Source organism: Cucurbita pepo, chromosome LG07, assembly GCF_002806865.2.
Source record: "Cucurbita pepo subsp. pepo cultivar mu-cu-16 chromosome LG07, ASM280686v2, whole genome shotgun sequence".
Lineage (NCBI taxonomy): Eukaryota > Viridiplantae > Streptophyta > Magnoliopsida > Cucurbitales > Cucurbitaceae > Cucurbita > Cucurbita pepo.
This window is the reverse complement of record NC_036644.1, coordinates 5,789,879-5,808,703: the sequence shown is the minus strand read 5'-3', so window position 1 is coordinate 5,808,703 and position 18,825 is coordinate 5,789,879. Positions and strand designations below refer to the sequence as shown.

Sequence of the window (18,825 nt, the reverse complement as noted above, 5' to 3'; positions counted from 1 at the left end):
TTGTTGTTGCCCTTTTGCTTAGATTCCCCTATAACACCAATCTCTCTCCCTCTTGCTTTCAAAACTCTTATTCCAAAACCTCTCTTCCTCATTTTCTAAAATCTTCTCTTGAAATCGAGACCCGAGGTTTGTATTCACGTTGCCTAACCACAGGCAACGTAACTCGAAGTAGGCTTAACCCACTCAGTGCTGAGAGTGGGTGCCGCACAATCGCCAAATCCGCTGCCTAGAAACCGCAATTGTGACACTAGGCCCTGAAGGAGGAGGGTGAATTTGGGGCGGTCCCACATCGATTGGAGGAAGGAAAGAGTGCCAGCAAGGACGCTGAGCCCCGAATGGGGTGGATTGTGATGTCCCACATTGGTTGGGGAGGAGAACAAAACACCATTTATAAGGGTGTGGAAACCTTCCCCTGGCAGGCACGTCCTCTCAAGGGAAGTCCAAAAAGGACAATATCTGCTAACGGTAGATCTGGGTCGTTACATGCATCATGTATACACGGTAGTCATAACATAGTTTTACATGGCAAGACATGATATGACATACATAATATTTCATTTCATTCCCAATATGGAATAATAAATAACATATTCATATGTAGCATAGCATCATATGTTATTACATAGAATACATAAACATACCATAAAATAATATAACAATAAACTTACTTAATTGGCCTTTGTCCAAGTCTCTAATTAATTTTTTTTTTAATTAAATTTTATAAAAGCAAATTCTTTTTGGAATGATTTTAAATACTTATATTGTACAATCCATTATTCCCACCTTCCACCAATAAATTAAGAGAACCTTTATTTATTTATTTTGTAATTTTATATATTTATCATTGTATTATTTACTATAAAAAAATATCTCAAGTTAATATTATGTTATTTGAAAATCCATTTTTTAAAAGAATTATATTTATCTTATTTTATTAATATTGTAAATTATTGGCATCCTCTTGGGCATCCACTTATTTTAACTTATTTAAAAATGAATTATTAGGATGAAAATTTAAGGTGGAACCGATTTATATTTTAGCCCTGGTAGGAGTAGACACGATTTTGGTGAACGGTCACACACCCCGTACTGATCCAATATAAAATGGTAAAAACCTATTTAGGATAAAAGCATGTAAAAGGGGTTTGGAACAGGCATGCAACCATGGACAACACATCCTGAACAAGCAAGACTGAGATATCTGTCATGCAGCCATAAACAACACACCTTTGGATAAGCATGACCATGACATCCTCCTCCACTCTATCAATCGACTCGGACAAGCAAGATTGAAACATTTGTTATGTAGCCATAGACAACATGTTTTGGATAAGCATGATCGTGACATCCTCCCCCCACTTAATTGGTTGACGTCTCTGTCAATCGACTCTTTACATCGAGTAAAAAAGTAAAATAAAATAAAAACTAGTAAAAGTTATATATAAAAACATATCGACCACTCATTGTTCATCAATCTAACCATGGTTAGTTAATTTCATTATTTATTAACTTTTGAGAGGATAATTATTGCTTTTAGGTAAAAAATAATAATTTTAAATTTTATGAATATTATATTCTTAAAAAAAATATTTTAGCAATTATTTAATAGAATTATTTTCAAAGTTGACCTTGGAATTTATAATTTAATGTTATTTAATCTTCATCTATTGAATGAATAAAGGATAAAGAGATATAATTATAATTATGAATGGCTATTTAATAAATATTTTTTTAATAGTAAAGCGACTTTTTAATACAATATTAAGAAATTAATGCACTATTAACTACAATACAACATAATATAATAATTTAATATTTGAATGGGAAAATTATAGTTTTTTTTTTATTACCAAAATCAACCAATAAAAAAAATACACACTTAAAAAATTTCCAAAGTTGAAGATGCAAATGAAATCTAATGGAAATTGGTATAAAACCAAAAAAAAATTGCTTGAACGATGTTCGGTGTAACGATCTAGGTCCATCGTTAGCAAATATTGTTCTCTTTGAATTTTCTCTTTCGGGTTTCCTCTCAAGGCATTAAAACGTATCTGTTAGGGAAAGGTTTCCACACCCTTATAAAGGGTGTTTTGTTCTCCTCTCCAACCAATGTCGAACATCACAATCCACTTCTCTCAAGGGAACAGCAAGAAGGCTGGCACATCGTTTGGTGTCCGGCTCTGATACCATTTGTATATCTCTTAAATCATACCAACTAGCAGACATGTTTTGAAAGCTTGAAGGGGTGGATTTTGATGTCCCACATTGGTTGGATTCCTTAGGCAATTCCTACCGTCGTTCTAATTTATGATTGTTGGATTCCTTAGGCAAAATTAAATTCGAGAGAACAGTGCTAGCATCAAGGAATCATAGTAGCTTCGGCCTAGGCCAACCAAGGAAGTGGCCCTACCGTCGTTTGGTTATAATTGTGTGCTTAAAGATGACACATGTCTGTGGCTTCGCACATGTTATATGCTCGTATATGCAAACTGTTATGAAATGATATGTATATGTTATGATACGTGAATGTTTTGTTGTATTTGATGAATTGATATGTTTATGATATGAAATATTAAAATATGATATGTGGAAGACATGCTCAGGATATTTTATGTGACTGTTATGATATATGATATGATATATGCATGATGTAGATTGTTATGTCTGAAAGCATGAATACGTTATGATATGATATATGTGCGCCATGAATCACATGATATGATTGACATGCAAAATGACGAACTAGCATGAAATACAACCCCAACATACGCATGAAAGATATGACAAAATGATATGATATGAAGAAAGACGCTAGCGGGGCTGTATTAAATGATAATGGAAATGGAAAAATGTTGGGACCTCATGCCGATAGTACGAATGCGTACGCTACGAGGCAAGGGAGCGATCAATATGTCATCATAATGCTATCGTGACGGTCGCTATGTCAACAACAGAACTCGAACCTGTGCACAGAGAGCTCAATTGATTACAAGTTTGCTGCATTAGCCACTCAAACACATCAACATTTGTTAAAAAAAACTATGTTTAATTTGATGAATTATGTAAAAGTCAAATGGTCAATTTGACTTATTCTTTGTGGAGATTAAAGGGGATCGGGAATAAATCCCGTCCACAAACGTCTTTTGTCGGGAGACTATAAATACCCACAATATGTTATGTAAAAATCAGATTCGTGGATGAATGTAATTCAGATCTCAAATTGAGACGTTTCTCTTAGAAATCTGAGCATCATATTTGCCATTTCTAAGTTTCAAGCAATTCTTGTAGTAGAATTGCACCCGAGCCATTCAATCAAGCATTGATCAAGTTAGATTGTGGAGTGACTCAATTTAGAACAAGGTTTCCAAATCTTGCTTCTAGATGATCGTAAGAGGTAATCTAATTCTAGCCTTATCTCTTGGTTGATTCTTGTAGTAGAATTGCACCCGAGCCATTCAATTAAGCCTTGATCAAGTTAGATTGTGGAGTGACTCAATTTAGAACAAGGTTTCCAAATCTTGCTTCTAGATGATCGTAAGAGGTAATCTAATTCTAGCTTTATCTCTTGGTTGATCCAAATTTCGTATAAGGAGGTGTTAATTACTTTGATTCAAGGGTTCTTGCTTCAACATAAGCTTGGATCGTTGGGCTGAGAATTAGGGTTGCCTTATCAGGTGTCCAGCATTAACAGCCACCAGAGAATGCTCACCCGACTAGAAAAGGGCCTAGAAAGTGTGCAAATCGACTGATGAGTTCATACTCACACGTCTGGACCGTGTGTAGGGAAATTAAGTTAATATTTCAACCAAATATTATATTATAAGAAAATAATATATATTTTTTCTCTTAAAAAAAAGGGTATATTAATATTAGGGACGAACTTCAACACATTTTCTTTGGACATAAGTATTCGTGGTTTTATCTTTTGGTTCAATGCAAACAGGCCTCATATCAATGAAGATTGAAATCCCACATCGGTTGGAGAGGTGAACGAAATATCCTTTATAAGGGTGTGGAAACCTCTCCTTAGACGCGTTTTAAGAAATCTTAAGGGAAAGCCCAAAGAGGACAATATTTCCTAGCGGTGGGCTTGCGTTGTTACAAATGGTATTAGAGCCAGACACTAGGCGATGTGCCAACGAGGCAAGGACGTTGGGTCTCGAAGGGGGGTGGATTTGGTGGGGGTCCCACATAGATTAGAGAAAGGAACGAGTGTCAGCAAGGACGCTAGGCCCTGAAGGGGGTGGATTGTGAGATCCCACATCGGTTGGGGAGGAAAACGATTGGAAGTCCCACATTGATTAGAGAAAGGAACGAGTGTGAGCGAGGACGCTGGGTCCTGAAGGGGGATGGATTGTGAGATCCCACATCGGTTAGGGAGGAGAACGAAACACCGTTCTAAAAAACTTAGAGGGAAAGCCTAACCGTGGGCGTGAGTCATTACAATATTTGGATTAGGACATTGGACATTAATATAAGAATGATTATACTTTTTCCTTAAGGTTTGGGAAATATTATAACCCAAAATATCATCATATGGTGACAAATTTAATACATATTTTATGCTTATGAAAATAATTCAATGATAATGCTTCATGTAACTTCTAAGCTTTATTTATTTATTTATTTATTTAAAAGTATATTATATTTAAGAAATTATAATGAATTTCTTTTAATTGTTATAATTTGTTCCCGAACAATTTTAACGAACCTAAACATAACTCAACTATTTAAGATAAGATATATCAGACGTTAACTTCTACCATTGAACTAAAAAAAATGGATGATATTAAAGACGTTATATATGTTTTTATTTCATTTTAAATAGAATAATAATGTTGATTAATTGATAGAGGTGTTCATATGTCCGATAGTCCGACCAACCCAGACCATAAATGTTGGATTAGGTTAAAATTTTAAAAAATACCTTTAACTTCAAAAAAAAATTCATTAACCACCTTTAAATTTTTAAAAAATTCAAAAAAATATTAACGGTTCAATATTTTTTAAATCTTTTTTAAAGTTCAAGAGTATTTTTAAAACAAGATATTAACCGTTTCTACTCAATACCTTAAATCTACCTCCTTCGGAGCTTCTTCGCTAGCACATAGAACAAGTCACAATTTCCACTCAAGACGGTATAATATTAACATTTTCCACTCAAACGGTAAATTTGAACTTTTATTAAAAATTTAATCGATGTGGGACCCACTATCTCACGTAGTTCTGAACCCAACTCACGTACCACCTTAATGGGTGAACAACCCAACCCTTGGAACATACTACAACCCCAGGTGGTGAAGAGCCGATATCGAGGTGCCAAACCTTCTCATCAATGTGAGCTCTTGGGGAAGATCAGCCTATTATGCCTAGAGTAACTTTTATCCATTAAGCGACGACCTTTCCACTCGGCATTGTCGGATCACTAAGGCCGACTTTCGTCACTACTCGACGGGTGGGTCTTGCAGTCAAGCTCCCTTCTGACTTTACATTCGAGGGTCAATCTCCGTCTGACTCGAGGAAACCTTTGCACGCCTCCGTTACCTTTTGGGAGGCTTATGCCCCACCCATAGGTTCTGATACAAGGGTTGAATTCTAGCTCTTCTAGAGTGGTATCTCATCGGGCCCCCCACTTCCCTCAAGGCTTTAAAACGCGTGTTTACACACTCTTATTTATTTGGATTTAGAATTTATTAATTTTAACAGGTTTATTCACAAATTTTGAATTATCATTACAATTATTCATCACAAAAGAACAAAAAGGAATTCCATTATTGTACGGATGAGAACAAATATTAATTTAATTATATTTTTCTTTTCCATTATTTAAAAAAAATATATATATATATATAAAATATGGGGAGTGGAGCTTTTGCGTAGGAATCAACCTCTCTCCAATCCATCCATAAGTTTGTGATTATTTTTATTTTATAACACTTAATAATTATTTCATCTTACTCTAAAAAAAATTAATTTAAATATTATAATTTAGTTTTATTAATTATTAATTAACAAAAAAAAAAATCAATTTACACGTGGCTTCAAACACTTATCTATTACATTATTCGATCATGTAAATAAACAAAATAAAATAAAATAAAATAAATAAATGTTCGTATCTTTTAAGAGATCATAAATTTAAATCTTCATTCATTATATTTTATACTAAGTTTAAAGACTAAAATAAGACAATTTCGATATCGTTTAATTGGTTATAATATTATATTCTTGACTTAAAAAGTTAGAGATTCAAATCTTCAACTACAAGTTCTTTTATATATATTATTTTTTATTTTCGCGAAATTCTCTATTTATTTTTGCAAGAATCGAGTAGGGATTTCCTGTGGGGATGCAGGGAACGTTTAACTATTTTGACTAGAAATATCCATATGGTAGTGACGGGGAATACTTCTCGTCTCCATCCCTGCCACCTATTTCATTTTTTTATTCTCGTGAAATTCTCCATTTATTTTTGCAAGAATCGAGTAGGGATCAGGGTGAAGATTCTTTGTGGGGATGCACGAACGTATATATGTTCTATCAACATAATCTCTACAAATTCAAATTTTAATATTACAACGTAATCTTAAAAATCTACGACATAATTTTTAGTTTAAATATTACAAAAATTGACTCATTTATTTATTTTTAATATAGCAAAAAAAAAACATATAATGTGTGGGTTGAAAATATATTTATATTAAGCGAGGTGGGGCGGGGACAGAAAATATAAACCCGTCTCCAGCTTCATTTATCTAACCGAAAAGAAAATGTTCCCCACTCTCTCTTCTTTGTCTAAACGGAGATTCCACTGCCCGTTCGAAGCGGGTCGCTACAGGTAAAACAGATATCTCTAAATTTGACAAGTTATTAAAAAAAAATTAAAAGTAAATTCTTACCACCGTCTTTAACATAGCTTAATTGATTATAACGTTATATTGTCAACTAAAAGGTTAAAAGATAACGAACGTGGAGCAACTTTTTACCGAACCAATGATTGGGGATAAAAGTGAGAGAAGTTGATTGAGGCAAAACAATACAGCTGCCATCCATCACTTCAATATCTAAATATTGTTGTAGTGAATTTCCACAAATTATTTGAAAATATTGGTTTGTTCTTGTTTTGGTTGATTACCAAAGCCTTTGATTGGTGGAGGACCATTGCCAATCACGTTACAACTTGTTTGCTTGTACTCTTCTACCAACATGACTTTCTCCATTATAATCCAAATTTTGGATTATAAAAATTTATATATACCCATCAAACTATGATCGAATTAAAAGATCAAAAATCTTTGATTAGTTTCTTAAGCTCGATTTAGTTTCAGTTAGTTCAGTTGACTCGTTTTGACCATTTTGAACTATTTCGAAATTCTGAGCTTGATTATATGAATGGATAGAATTTCATCGGTGAAATTAAATTCTGGTTGGGTTGAACATAAGAACGATCAGTTAGGGTGAGGTTCGAAGCACTGCGTTAGTTTGAAACTATAAGTGAACTTACTATTAAAACGACTATAGGCTAAGTGGATGCAATTGTTTGATGAGAGAATAACATGTACTTTGTCGAGAATTTGACAACCACGCAGACCAAAGTTGAAGCCCTTGAGGCCTACATTGATAGGGGACGTCCAAGAGTCCCATAGCCAACCCTTGAGGTTCCACCTCAAGGGAAAATATGAACTATCCCACGACACGAGGGGTAGCTGATGATTGAGAAGGCTAAGGCTTGAGTCTCGACTACGATTGTCCAAGATCTATTTGAGAAATAGTTTAACCGATTAACAATCCATCCTTGTAACCATTCTTCATACTTAACTCACACCAAGAATAACGATTGACGGTTTCTAACCACCCTATAGTTTCCTTTAAGTGTTTATTTCGAGAATTGAACAACGGAGTCTCCTAGAACGTTATTAAAAATGTGTAAGAACAAATTTAAAAGGGATTTAAAACTATTGCTTTGACATCCCTCTCCTAGATCTGTCTCTTCTAAATGAAACCAAAGCAGCAAAAGTTGTGTACCTGTGATGTCATTTTGGAAGAGGAAACAAGGACACTTCTAAATGCTCAGTTGACAAAATGGAGGTTGTTACAATGATGTACTTTTGTCCCTTATTCCTGTTATAATTAATCAGATCAATACACAAACTTCTCACTCAAACCAACTTCATGTGGTACCTAAATCTCGACCGTGTCTGCGGTCCATCTGCTCGAATTTGAATCCGATAACTTAAGTTGATTGCACCCAGTTGATTCCGTTTAATGTTGAAGAGAAGATTATCTATTCTTGGTCTTTACAAACTTCACCCTTGAAGCTTTCTTCTCCATCTTTTCCCTCTTCTTGCGAGTCTTCTCGTCCTCAGGTTCATCCTAATCGACACGCAAGTATACGCCTAAATGAAAAGCGAAGACCGGGCCTAACTAAATAAAGAAAGCAGGTATGGTCCGGGGTTTGATTACCTCTGAACCTTGCGACAATAATCCCTTAATTAAACCAGATGATTTGTATACCCCAAATGCTGGAATCTGCAGAGCAATGAGGAAATGAATATTAAGAACTAGTGTAGTATGCCTACTTTAACTTGTTGGTCATAGGGCGTATTAATTTGAATTTCTATTAGTTGCACAAATATTTAGTAATATAGGTAACACGAAAAATAATGTTTAGAGATAGACACGTGTTTATAAATAGACGTACACTTAAAAGTCATTTCAGAACGATACATCATTGACATTATTTCACGCCTAAAAATCGGGATTAGGCCTAGGCTATATTACACTAAATATGTCTAAGTTCAATTTCAGAAGTATTTGGATCTTACCACAAGGTAGGTGTACCAAAACTTCCCAGAGAGGATTGACATTATTTGCACAAAGCTTGTAATGTAGATCATGTCATGCAAGTAGCTGCACAAAACAAGACAACCCATCAAGATGTTTCGATTAATTGTTCAAATGCCAAGAAAACGTTTACGATACAAGTTTTGACGATCTAACAATCGCTATATGGAACTGGTAACTGTCCTAGGTGAATCCTTCACCTAATGTCAATGCCGTGAGGCTTCAAAGAACATGTAGCCATATGGACATATGGGTTCACAACTAGTATAGCTTTGAAGTCAATTACTTTAGAATTTTTATAAAAACACTAGAGCTCCTTGTTGCTACAATGAGATTTAAATTACCATATAAATTACAAGGCACACAAGAAACAACATTCAGTTGCAGGTCAGATGGCCTGAAATGTGGCCTTGGCAAGCAACACATTGTATTTCACCATTAGGGTTCTGTCCAGTTCAGAGGAGAAAGCAGTGAAACATGAAAATGCAACCTTTTCAAATTCAGAGATAAAATTTAAATTTAGCTATTTTTACAATCCTGACAATTAATCATCTTAAACTCGAACCACCTGAATGAAATGATTTAACCCCAATCTCGCTCCGAAGTTCACCGCCTTTACAACCAAATGGATAAACCCCCACAACACCTAATATTTTGTCAGGTCAAAAACAGAGCATGTACTTATTTGTCACTTTGATGATCAAACCAACACATCAATTGATCAAAGCAATCAATGGAGCAGGACCATTTCCCAAAAAAACTTACAACCCCAAACATTTTTAAGCTGCAAGTGCGTGTCTATATCCAAATTGACATCTTCTCGAGAACGAAAATTCAAAGATAACCAGTAAAGAAGCTGACCAAACCACCATGATGATTAAGGGCATTGCTATTATCGAGAGATATTAAGCGAATTGACAAGTATACTGAATATGAATTGACAATGCTATAAATGAATTCAGTCATAAAATCCAGAAGGAAAGGAAATCATATCCAGAGTTAATATGCTGCCGCTGTAGATCAGTGAATCCAATTACCACATCACTAGACACTTCCTTTCAATCACTTAGCACTGAATTTTGGAATGACAACCAGGAAAAATAGCTCCAGCTTCCTCAAAAAATTTGATCTAAGGTGAACAATATCATACCAATTCTTAGCAAGTTTAAAGGCTCGGTTCACTTAAAATTTGGTTATAAAATTGTAACAGCCCAAACCCACTGCTAACAAATATTGTCCTCTTTGAGCTTTTCTTTTCGGGCTTCCCCTCAAGGTTTTTAAAACACGTTTGCTAGGGAGAAGTTTCCACACCCATATAAAGAATGTTTCATTCCCCTCTCCAATTGATGTGGGATCTCACAAGAACAATTAAATATGTCAAATCTGTATTCAACGATTATACTTCATATAGAAGATAAAACATGCATAAAACAGACGTGCAATGATAAACATTAAGAAGACTAAAAACATACCCACAAATTCCACCAGTATTCATATCAAATCCACCATCTAGTAGTTCACCTTCATCACCATAGGTTGGGTTTGCCATGTTGGAAAGTTGGTTGTAAGGAATAAAATAAGCTGCGGATGTGACAATCAGACCAATCCAATGTTTCCAAGTGAAACTTGAATGAAAAATCAGCATCCGAACCAAGATATAGGTAGTCTGCATAAACAATTCAAGTTAAAGTCTAAGAACAAAACAATGAAGTCATACCAGTTCCACAAAGACACACGGCCCTCTTAGGCTTTATGAATAAATGATATGATGATGTTTCAGGATATGCTCAGAAGGGTGCTTATCCCTTTGACAACTCTTAAGAAAAGATTTAACTATCCTAAACAAGAACTTGCAAACCAAAATAACCTCTAAACTTACTGCAAAACATATACAATCTAAAACTAATTCTCCCATCCTTCAATTTTTTAGTTATCTCATATTCCTCTGAAGAAATTACTCGAGATCTTCCTCGACCTTGCATTCCTGTGTTCCTCGTGCACAATCGTCTGTATCTGCCGCAACTTCAATTTTTCAAAGTCAAATTTGGAAAACAAGAATTCCGGATTTTTACCTAAGAATAATAAATAAGCAAATAAAATCTTCCAGTATTGGATGTTTACAGTATGAAATTTTCTTTGCTTCCAACAGAATCCAAATCTATCTGATAAATTACAATTTCCAGGAGATGGTTGATTGTTTGTAACAAACACACCATCCTACACCTTCTTCCTCAGAATTCCAAGAGAATTACAACACGAATACTAAATCACCAACAAGGATGATTTACGGACATAAGAGAGAAGAAAAACAGAGAGAAGTGATCGAAAAGAAGTCCTTACATTGCATGCAATGATGAGGCGGCGGAGATTGGCCATATGACGAGCGTTCTCCTCCTTGCGCTTCTTTGCACCTTGGTTTGCCATCTTTGTCGCCGGATTCCGAAACTGCTTGTGAAATGGGAGTAAAATCTAGGTCAGTTAGGGGTGGGTATCTGAAATTCAGGATGAACTGAAGAGGAAGAAGGACTTCAGGTGTTCATCGGGGAGGGTCGAATCCTAAATTCCTAATGCTAATGGCGGCGGCATGACCGTGGGATGTAAAAGTAAGCGGTTAAATTATAGAGTTAAATGAGTTTACAAACTAATTGATCTTAGGGTAAATTTTAAATAAATAAATAATAAAAAAGAATAACTAATTACTTCATATATGTGCACAATATCAGGTTCGTACTATTTTGACCGTGTGGCGTTGTGATCTTGACACGCTCACGACTAGCCTTAAGGGGAACTCAAGCCCCATATTCATTTTTCCTTCGATTTTGTGGCTTCGTCGGATCTTAGGCGAGATTTGTCTTTGTCAACCGAACATCGCTCGTGCGGAATCCAAGCTTGTTTGGCCATACACGCCGCCTGCACGTGCATGTTCAATTATTTGCGACACAACCAACTTACCTCTACTCGGGGTCAAGGTCTCTCATCGTAACATCGCATCTCATCTTGTCATCATGGTTCCTAATCGACATGGTTCATATGTCTTGACACCATCACAAGTCACGAAGTGTTGCCGACCATCACAACTCACTCGGTCATGCTATCGAGAATAGACCCATGTGTCGTTCATCTCATCGGGACATCCCGAACATCCATCCATCTGGGTTCTATCGACGCATTGACCCTCCTGTGGCCATGCCATTTCATTTATGAGTATCGTACTAGATAGCGGGTGCAAAATTCAGCATCTGACACGGGGGCAGGTGTGCAATACCGGCACGTCCATGTCGCTCAGTACTGTCCTTGAAAAACCCATTTCAAAGGAAGTCGCCCAAGACACTCATCTAGGAACGCTCGCCCTCACTGTGATACATGCATGTGCCACATGGTAGCTCGCTTAGGCCACAAGGCCTAGATGTGGTGGAGAGCTGACACCGTGCCTCCCCTATAGTACATTCTGAGTCATTTTCAAAGTGGCGGGTGTAGACATGATTTTGATGAATTTACATACGGTGTCATGGAGCGTCCATCCGGTCCCCAATTGACACAAAATTTGGCAAGCTTACATATTTCATGTTGACAAACTTGACTCCATAACCACCGCATGCCGAAATTCCCTCCGAAACCCCAACTTTCAAAGTTTAGGCCGAAGCCTTGCCTGACCCTTCGACAAGCTTATTTGACACTCTTGTCTACCCATTGCCCTTATCTTGCTTATATCTCATCTTCTCTTCAATGCTTACTCCGTGTGGTGTGTTAGATGAGGCACCGTCCCCCTCGGTCTCATCATAACACTCGTCTAGGCCCTCGCATGGCCAGATGGGTGCCACTTGAAGATCATCGCTTCTCTTATCGCAACATGAGGGTCACAACCTACTCACTTCATAATAAACTTGTGACACAACCATGTTCGACGTTATCATAGAGATATCCTCGAGAGGGAGTCTCTATCTTTCTTTGCATGAAATTAAATGGAGAATTTGTGAGAACAAGGAATGAGATGGAGAAGTAATCTCTATCCCAGACTCGTCTTAGGTTCATAGGAAATCTTTACCTTCATCCTTTACCGTGAAATCTTTACCTTCATCCTTTACCATGAAATCTTTACCTTCATTCTTTACTGTGAAATCTTTACCTTCATCCTTTACCGTGAAATCTTTACCTTCATCCTTTACCGTGCCTTCATCTTTACTTCATTGTTTACCGTGAAATCTTTACCTTCATCCTTTACCGTGAAATCTTTACCTTCATCCTTTACCATGAAATCTTTACCTTCATTCTTTACTGTGAAATCTTTACCTTCATCCTTTACCGTGAAATCTTTACCTTCATCCTTTACCGTGCCTTCATCTTTACTTCATTGTTTACCGTGAAATCTTTACCTTCATCCTTTACCGTGAAATCTTTACCTTCATCCTTTACCGTGAAATCTTTACCTTCATCCTTTACCGTGAAATCTTTACCTTCATCTAGTAAAATTAATATTTACCTTCATCCTTTACCATGAATTTACCTTCTTCCTTTACCATGAAAACCTTCATGCGTACCATGAAATCTTTTCAACCTTTACATGAACTTGATGAAATCTTTTCAACCTTTACATGAACTTGATGAAATCTTTTCATCCTTTACCATGAAATCTTTACCTTTACCTTCCTCCAATAAAATAATTATTGTCGCTCAATATCATTTTAATTTTAACTTCATTCGGTCCATCCATTCAACCATAAAATAAAATAATTTTTAATTGACTCGAAGTATAAAAAAAAATTTCAAATTGATCTGAAAACAATCTATATATTAATATAATTTTTAACTCATTTAAAAAAATATATATCATCCTCCTATATACTAACTATCACATCATTATTTCATTAGATCCATTTTAAACTTGAATGAATAATTAAAATCAAATTACACCCAAATTCAAAGACTAAACAAATTATAGGTAAAAAAAGAAAATAATAATAATAATAATAATAGAATAACAAATCATCAACCTTGAAATAAAAGGCATACTGTCCACAATAATAAGGTAACAATACCAAATCAAGTAACATCCACAGGAAGGAAACACAGCAGCCAGTTTGCCATCTCAAGAATTAAGAAAACCATTGCCCATAATCTAAACACTACCATCAGTTATAAACACATTAAACCCTCGAATAAGCCGATGAATGCCCAGTACATAACGGTGTCGTTTTTTGTATATTGGTCATAAATACAAATCGAGCAAACCCGAAACTATTGTTGGAATGAAATTGAATAGGAACCAGTATTTGGATCTTTGACAGCCTTGAAGTTGTCCACGCTCATACCAAAACGACCCAACAAAGAATTGCCCATCTCTTTCAACTTCCCTGCTCAAACAGATAATACCATTTCGGGTTCATCAAAATGAAACAAAGTATCAACTTAGTAGGCAAAGTAGACGGGTTCATGAAAAAGGAACAAAAGTATCGACTTAGTAGACGAAGTAGTCGGGTTCATGAAAAAGGAACAAACTATTGACTTAGTAGACGAGGTAGTCGGGTTCATGAAAAAGGAACAAACTATCAACTTAGTAGACGAGGTAGTCGGGTTCATGAAAAAGGAACAAACTATCAACTTAGTAGACGAGGTAGTCGGGTTCATGAAAAAGGAACAAACTATCAACTTAGTAGACGAGGTAGTCGGGTTCATGAAAAAGGAACAAACTATCAACTTAGTAGACGAGGTAGTCGGGTTCATGAAAAAGGAACAAACTATCAACTTAGTAGACGAGGTAGTCGGGTTCATGAAAAAGGAACAAACTATCAACTTAGTAGACGAGGTAGTCGGGTTCATGAAAAAGGAACAAACTATCAACTTAGTAGACGAGGTAGTCGGGTTCATGAAAAAGGAACAAACTATCAACTTAGTAGACGAGGTAGTCGGGTTCATGAAAAAGGAACAAACTATCAACTTAGTAGACGAGGTAGTCAGGTTCATGAAAAAGGAACAAACTATCAACTTAGTAGACGAGGTAGTCGGGTTCATGAAAAAGGAGCAAACTATCAACTTAGTAGACGAGGTAGTCGGGTTCATGAAAAAGGAACAAACTATCGACTTCGTAGACGAAGTAGGCTCCAAACAGTGTCCAATGTGTATTTGCTCATCTAGATTCCAATGTTGCTCAAACCAAAACATATATAAGATTATACACGTAAAAAATTAGAAGGTAAGACTTAGGCAACTGTTCTTTGTTAGTGCATTGCAATATCAACAAGAAATATGGTGGCTAAAGTTCCAATAGCAGGGGAAGCAAATTCTAAAACAACATGATACCAAAATGCAGTTTTAAAATATAAGAAGGCTTACCAATCATCTCTTCTTTCATCTTTTCTCGTTTTTGTTCGGCTAATGGTTCGAGGCGACGGATGGCCTTCTTAGCTTGGTCGTTTGATGAATCCAATTCCAATATCTTTTTCATATCTGCAAGTAAATAAAATATGACCACATGTTTTGGTAAGTAAAATTTGAGAAAGGTAGATTAGAGTACAACAGTTCTAGAACATAAGATCTAAAGAAAACAACAGCCGTCAAGATTGATCATAGTAACAGTAATACATGCAAATCAAAGTTTACCATTAATGGCCTCCTCAAAATGTTCAAGCTTTTCACGAGCCTCTGCTCTTCTAGACAAAGCTTTGACATATGCAGGATTCAGTTCGATCGCCTTCGAGCATGCTTTTACAGTTTCATCATATTTTTCCTTTAAAAGATTATGTTCAAGATAATTAGTACGTGAAGCAAACATACATTATCCTGGAATTAAAGCAAAAGTTCACAAGCAAGTTCTACTTTTAATTCATCCAAATCGAAAAAGAGACCAGACCAAAATAATGTTTAGCAAACAAAATAAGTTAAGAAAGCACCTTACCAAAAAAAAAAAAAAAACCCAATTAAGCTAAGAAGATAATTAGGCTCTAATCATGGCTCACATGCACATCGGTTATTTTCCGAATTTGACTATTCCATCGACAACATTGAACTGGGGGTTGGGAACCTCCAAACTAGGCCAACGGCTACTAGTATAATTGTATTGAAACCGAAATAACAGCTAAAAAACAACATCAACAGCACTATGAATAATGAACAACCACAGCATTTCTAGTGAGGGAAGTTCAATCCATCAGCCAGGGCAAGTTGTGCAAGTTCGTGCACAAGTAGCAAAATTCAGATGCATACACTAAGAAGTTCCAATACATGCATTATATTCAGTGGCAGTTATGTATAAGAGAAATTTCAGGCATGTGAACGGATATCAAATTAACCCTCAAGTGGCCTTCTTGAAGGATCACAATTTTCATGTGATAATCCTAGTGATTTCAATTTATTTATATGATTTTTGAAGCACAAGAAATTAACATATTGAAATCATCAAGGCCAAGGGTAGAAGAGGCTTCTACTTGAAATCGGGCAGAAGGATTACATAAGACCTTTCCCTCGCAAAAATCATAGAGTAATCATGTCTGAGGATGACCACCTGATAACTAAAAATACAAATCTTTCACATGGAGATGTGACTTCAAATTTTTACTTTCAGGTCATTTGATAGAATTAGTTATGCTTTGTCATTTATGGAAGCAACATCATATCTCCAAATCAATCAATGTCTTCACAAAAAATTGCACATGTTCCTATATTTATGAGCGGGAATTTTAATTCATTCGTATCTTTCTGGGTTAGTGACTTGTGATGTCCCACATTGATTGGAGAGGAGAACAATAAAGGGTGTGGAAACCTTTCCCTAGCAGACGCGTTTTACAGCCTTGAGGGGAAGCCCAAAAAGGAAAGCCCAAAGAGGACAATATCTGCTAGCGGTGGGCCTGGGTTACATGACTAGTGAAGCCACTCATAGTAGCCTCAAAATTTACAACAAAACGAGTTGGGACTACGACTAACAAAAGCATCCATGAAGAAACAAAGCGTGCTACCAAAAGTTCACATAGAATACTATCATTTGACAAGTAGCCCTCTAGTGACATTAGTAAAAACATTAAATATATGGCTATAATGCATATAACGCATCGCAAACTGGAGAAAAATGTCTAAACAAGAAAACACACTGCAGTCGTTTTCAATTTAGGATCTAGCAAAGACGTACTTGTTTCAGAAAACACGCGCTGCGGTTTGCTTGGCATATTGACCGTAACTCCACTGCAGAGGGCATGTCAGGAGCAATGTTTAAGGCACGATCATACTCTAATAATGCCTCCTCATATTTCCCTTCTCCAAACAGTTTATTGCCCGCCATTTTCGCAATGTTTGCTTCAGCCAAGGCTTTCTGCCAGATATGTAATAGAATACATTAGATCCATATGACTCAAGAAAAAATGAGCCTAGAAACTTGTAAGTATGTCAGTATGTCATGTGGACTTATACTATCACGGCCAACTGGGAAAATCAAGATCCTAAACAGATCACAAACTTTCAAAAGTTACATTGGCTCCATCAAATTTTGATTACAGCTTAAAATTTCCTACAATCTGAAGTTCTCTCTAAACGAGGTTTTTTCATCATAAGCGAAAACAACTGCCCGTGGTATCATGATCAAAGCAATATGCAGGCCATTCATTTTCAAGCATTCATAAATTTTCATTCAAACGTCGCCAGCAAAGTATATGATCCTCGCGTCGAATAGCGATACAATCCAGGTTAAAAGTCATTGGCAACCTAATATGAACCAAGAGACATCAATCATACAATATACTTCAATGAAGATGTGAAGAAAATATTGTTGAAATTATCAAAAGATATTTCAATTCATACCACATTGAAGAAGAATGAAGTTTCATGTTATAAATTTTGGGTGGATTACAATTTAGAGTAATTTAGAGATTGTATTTCATTAATGTATTTTAACACTTTTTATTTACATTAGATTACAATTATATAATGGTTGATTATGGCCCTTAAGTATGAATGTTACAACTGTTGGAATGCCTTTAATAGTTTCATTTTGAGGCTATATAAAGCCATGTATGTTGCGTCGTTACGTAGACTTGAAAATATAGTAAAATGAGCATTTGTCGTACCTGAAAATATAGTAAAAGGAGCATTTGTGCTTTGCAATTCTATGTAGTTTAGGTTGCATGTAGAAGCATTTAAGCTCGACATGATCAATCTTGCTTGTGGAGTGATTCGAATCTCAAACAAGTGTTCTTGCGTTGAGATATTTAATCAACAAGAATCATTCAAGCTAGACATGATCGATCTTGCTTGTGGAGTGATTCGAATCTCAAACAAGTGTTCTTGCGTTGAGATATTTAATCAACAAGAATCATTCAAGCTAGACATAATCAATCTTGCCTATGGAGGGATTCGAATCTCAAACAATGTTCTTGCCTTGAGATATTCGATCGACAAGGTAATCCGAATCTTACTCCCCTTGCAGTGATTTCCACGTATCACAACCTCAAATAAAATCGAAATTGACGAAGGAGAAAAACAATACATGAACAACTTTAAGTAAAACGGATACCAGAGCAAGAATAATTAAATCATCACTACCAAAGCCGATAATGCTGATCGCAGAAAGCAAAAGAAAACAATCGCGAAGCAAGAAAAACAGCACTAAAAGAAGCTCAAAGGGAGAAAAAAACCTCTTTAATCTCATCCTCACTGGGCGTGGCAATTTGTTCCTCCTGTTCGGAATGTTGATCAGTATGCTCTTGACGCTCATCGCCACTATCACCAAGCTCCCCATCGCTGGCAGTCTCGTAGCCATCAGACGGGTCTTTACTCACATTAGATGTTGACGCACCGCCGCTTGAATCCGTCGCATTTTTGGTCGATGCAGAGGCCTTCGGAGGGCTGGGAACTTCGTCTTCAGTTTCCTCCATTTCTATACGAACCATTTTCTTCCACGAATCAACAGAATTCAGAAGAGATTTGAAATGATTTGGTTTCTGAGACTCTGGGTTTAGAGAGAGTCAAGAGGAAGATGATGAAGAGACTCGTGTGTTC

General features: G+C 36.1%; 2 protein-coding genes across 2 annotated transcripts; both read right to left on the bottom strand.

Moving 5' to 3' along the window:
• Window positions 1-8,017: 8,017 nt before the first annotated feature.
• LOC111798087 (transmembrane protein 208 homolog) lies at window positions 8,018-11,427 on the bottom strand. Its single transcript, XM_023681047.1, has 5 exons — window positions 11,185-11,427; window positions 10,317-10,510; window positions 8,826-8,910; window positions 8,464-8,529; window positions 8,018-8,373 (listed from the first exon to the last, which is right to left on the bottom strand). The coding sequence occupies exons 1-5, from the start codon at window positions 11,266-11,268 to the stop codon at window positions 8,281-8,283; spliced, it is 522 nt and encodes a 173-aa protein (XP_023536815.1). The 5' UTR covers window positions 11,269-11,427; the 3' UTR covers window positions 8,018-8,280.
• Window positions 11,428-13,817: 2,390 nt separating this feature from the next.
• On the bottom strand, window positions 13,818-18,825 carry LOC111799270 (tetratricopeptide repeat protein 1-like). Its single transcript, XM_023682747.1, has 5 exons — window positions 18,462-18,825; window positions 16,964-17,143; window positions 15,442-15,568; window positions 15,175-15,288; window positions 13,818-14,195 (listed from the first exon to the last, which is right to left on the bottom strand). Exons 1-5 carry the CDS (start codon window positions 18,714-18,716, stop codon window positions 14,080-14,082), a joined length of 792 nt encoding a protein of 263 aa, XP_023538515.1. The 5' UTR covers window positions 18,717-18,825; the 3' UTR covers window positions 13,818-14,079.

Excerpts from the sequence above, each read along its gene's own strand:
- LOC111798087 (XM_023681047.1), bottom strand. The coding sequence starts at position 11,268 with ATGGCAAACCAAGGTGCAAAGAAGCGCAAGGAGGAGAACGCTCGTCAT. Across the intron at positions 10,511-11,184 it reads GCCTCATCATTGCATGCAAT|ACTACCTATATCTTGGTTCG; the intron begins GTAAGGACTTCT and ends TTGTTTATGCAG. Across the intron at positions 8,530-8,825 it reads TTTGGTACACCTACCTTGTG|ATTCCAGCATTTGGGGTATA; the intron begins GTAAGATCCAAA and ends ATTGCTCTGCAG.
- LOC111799270 (XM_023682747.1), bottom strand. The coding sequence starts at position 18,716 with ATGGTTCGTATAGAAATGGAGGAAACTGAAGACGAAGTTCCCAGCCCT. Across the intron at positions 17,144-18,461 it reads GTGAGGATGAGATTAAAGAG|AAAGCCTTGGCTGAAGCAAA; the intron begins GTTTTTTTCTCC and ends CATATCTGGCAG. Across the intron at positions 14,196-15,174 it reads GATGAAAGAAGAGATGATTG|GGAAGTTGAAAGAGATGGGC; the intron begins GTAAGCCTTCTT and ends CTGTTTGAGCAG.